Here is a 2,671-nt window from a genome sequence, read left to right on the forward strand (position 1 = left end):
CTGGATTGCAGTGGCACCATCATAGCTCACCACTGCAACCTCCAGCTCCTGGACTCAAGTGATCTCACTCTCCCAAGTAGCTGGGACGACAGGCCCTCACCACCAGGCTCAGCTACCAATTTTTCTGTTTTTTTGAAGAGATAGGATCTCAGTCTTACTCCTGGTATCTCAAACTCCAGGCCTCAAGCAGTCCTTCTCCAGAATGCCAGGACTGTAGGCATGAGCCACTGCACTCCACTGAGACAAGTTTTTAAATCTAGCTCATGTGGAAGGTTGGCCTACTTACTAGCTATGTAACCTAGGGCATAATACCTCTTTGGCCTCAGCTGAAGTGAAGATGAGAAGTGTTCCTGTCCTACAGCCTTGGGATGAAAATTGAGGCATAACAATTATTATTTCTTTTTGGTGGCAATAATGTTGACTTTCTCAGCAATGATGTTGGAATGGGACAGTATATATTCTTTCTGACAGACATTGTGTCCTTAAACCTAGAAGAAAGATAAGCAGCAGTTAAGCAGGAGAATCGTCTAAGCCCAGGATTTGGAGATTGCTGTGAGCTGTGACACCACGGCCCTCTACCAGGGGGGCCTTTATCTCAAGATAAAGTGAGACTCTTGTCTCTAAAAAAAAAAAAAAATTTGGAAAAAAGGCAGTAATAGAAGTTCTAGGACATCAAAGTGAAAGCTCCTTTTTCTTTGAGACCGAGTTTTACTCTATTGCCATGGTGTCATAGCTCACAGCAGCCTCAAACTCTTGGGCTTCTTGGGTTCAAGTGATCCTCTTACCTTAGCCTCCCAAGTAGCTGGGACTACAGGTGCCCGCCACAATACCCAGCTATTCTTAGACACAGGGCCTTGCTCTTGCTCAGGCTGGTCTCAAACTCCTGAGCTCAGGTGATCCACCTGCCTTGGCCTCCCAGAGTTCTAGATTACAGATATGAGCTACTGTTCCCAGCCTTAAAATGAAAGCTTTTAAAATTTTAATTTATTTTTTTGAGGTTGGATGTTGCTCTTTTGCCCAGGCTAGAGTACACTGTTATCACAGTGCACTGCAGCCTCCAACTTCTATGTTCAAGCAATCATCCTGCCTCAGCCGCCTGAGCAACTGAAAGCTTTTTTAAAAAAACAAAATAAAATATCTATTTAACAGAAATGAGGGAATTGAGTTTACTAATATCTTCCTAAAAGGTGAGGTTTTGTTTCAGATGGAATCCTAACTGATGTTAAGTATGATAGTGTTATATCTCTGTTGGTTTTTAAGAATTTGCATGATAGTCATAGTTTTCCAATGAGAAAAATATTTAAATTGTTATGAATTGTGTTTTTCTGAACAGAAAGCCCAAGACAAAAAGAGCCAAAAGATTCCTTGAGAAGAGAGAACCAAAACTCAATGAAAATATTAAAAATGCCATGCTGATTAAAGGAGGAAATGCAAATGCAACAGTGACACAAGTACTGAGAGATGTGGTACGTGTGTGTCCTTACCTTTCAGATGGTGTTGAAATCATTTTATGCTTTTCAGCATACTGGTTAATTCTGTGGTAGAGCAGTTCTGGGTATACGAGTAATAAGTGATTGTTAGTGAATGGGTGGAAAGAAGTAGAAAAAAAATGAAGAGGGGTGAATAACAGGGATTTTTTAAAACAGGGCTGTGTTTAAACTTTGGCTGGTATTCTGATTGCCATTACTGTGACTTTCTGAGTTTTCTTTTCTGCAGACCACACTATTTCAATATATTGGCCTTTCCTGATAGGATTTATTTTATCTGTTTTCTTTTGTTCTTTCTTCTCTCAAATTGTTTGCCTAGAGAGGATGGACTATGTAGAGTATAACGAAATAGAGGAATTAATTTAGTTGAATAGACAAAAGAAAGAGCATAGAAACTTTTTTTTTTTTTTTTGGAGACAGAGTCTCAAGCTGTCGCCCTGTGTAGAGTGCTATGCCGTCACAGCTCACAGCAACCTCAAACTCTTGGGCTTAAGCAGTTCCCAAGGTGCCTGCCACAACGCCCAGCTATTTTTTGGTTGTAGTTGTCATTGTTGTTTGGCGGGCCTGGATTCGAACACACCAGCTCTGGTTTATGTAGTTGGCACCCTAGCTGCTTGAGCTACAGGTGCCAAGTCAAAGCTTAGAAACTTTTAATTAGGAAAGTTCAGTCTGTGAGAATATTAAGCTTATGTGAGAATTATTGTAAGTGATCAAAAGGGAGCCAACCGGAAGACGTCAGAACAAGGTTCAATGACCAGAGTAATTTTGTAGAATGACTGTTATAATGCTTTTTTTATTTCTGCTTTTTGGAAGTCATTTTTGTTTTGTAAGCTATAAATTTTGTTTTACAGTATGCCCTGAAAAAACCATATGGTGTTCTGTATAAAAAGTAAGTCATAATTTCTTTTATTCTGTTTTAACTTATTTTGTTCTATTATGGGAATAACCACTTTATGGAAGATTAAAAACACTGTAATTCCTTATATATGCCATTAACACTATAATTTATTTCTTTCCAGTCTGTTTTTCATTTTTATTGAACGTTCTTTTATAATTATAAGCATGACATATATATTCTATTTTGAAATAATTATAGACTTACAAAAAAGTTGCAAAAATAATTCTGTATTCAGATATACCCTATACACACAGCTTCTGTAATTTTTTTTTATGAGACAGAGTCT

At 38.3% G+C, this 2,671-nt stretch overlaps 1 protein-coding gene across 2 annotated transcripts in view; it reads left to right on the forward strand.

The window, feature by feature from the left end:
• RPF2 (ribosome production factor 2 homolog) overlaps positions 1-2,671 on the forward strand; it is a 33,251-nt gene that overhangs the window by 1,646 nt on the left and 28,934 nt on the right. For both annotated transcript variants that reach the window (XM_003781593.3, XM_023513231.1), the window contains exons 2-3: positions 1,334-1,466; positions 2,339-2,376. In XM_003781593.3, coding sequence (XP_003781641.1) covers positions 1,334-1,466; positions 2,339-2,376 — 171 coding nt within the window. The remainder of the gene's footprint in view (positions 1-1,333; positions 1,467-2,338; positions 2,377-2,671) is intronic.

The sequence above is a fragment of the Otolemur garnettii genome, unplaced genomic scaffold (assembly GCF_000181295.1).
Source record: "Otolemur garnettii isolate 467f Iridium unplaced genomic scaffold, OtoGar3 scaffold00002, whole genome shotgun sequence".
NCBI lineage: Eukaryota > Metazoa > Chordata > Mammalia > Primates > Galagidae > Otolemur > Otolemur garnettii.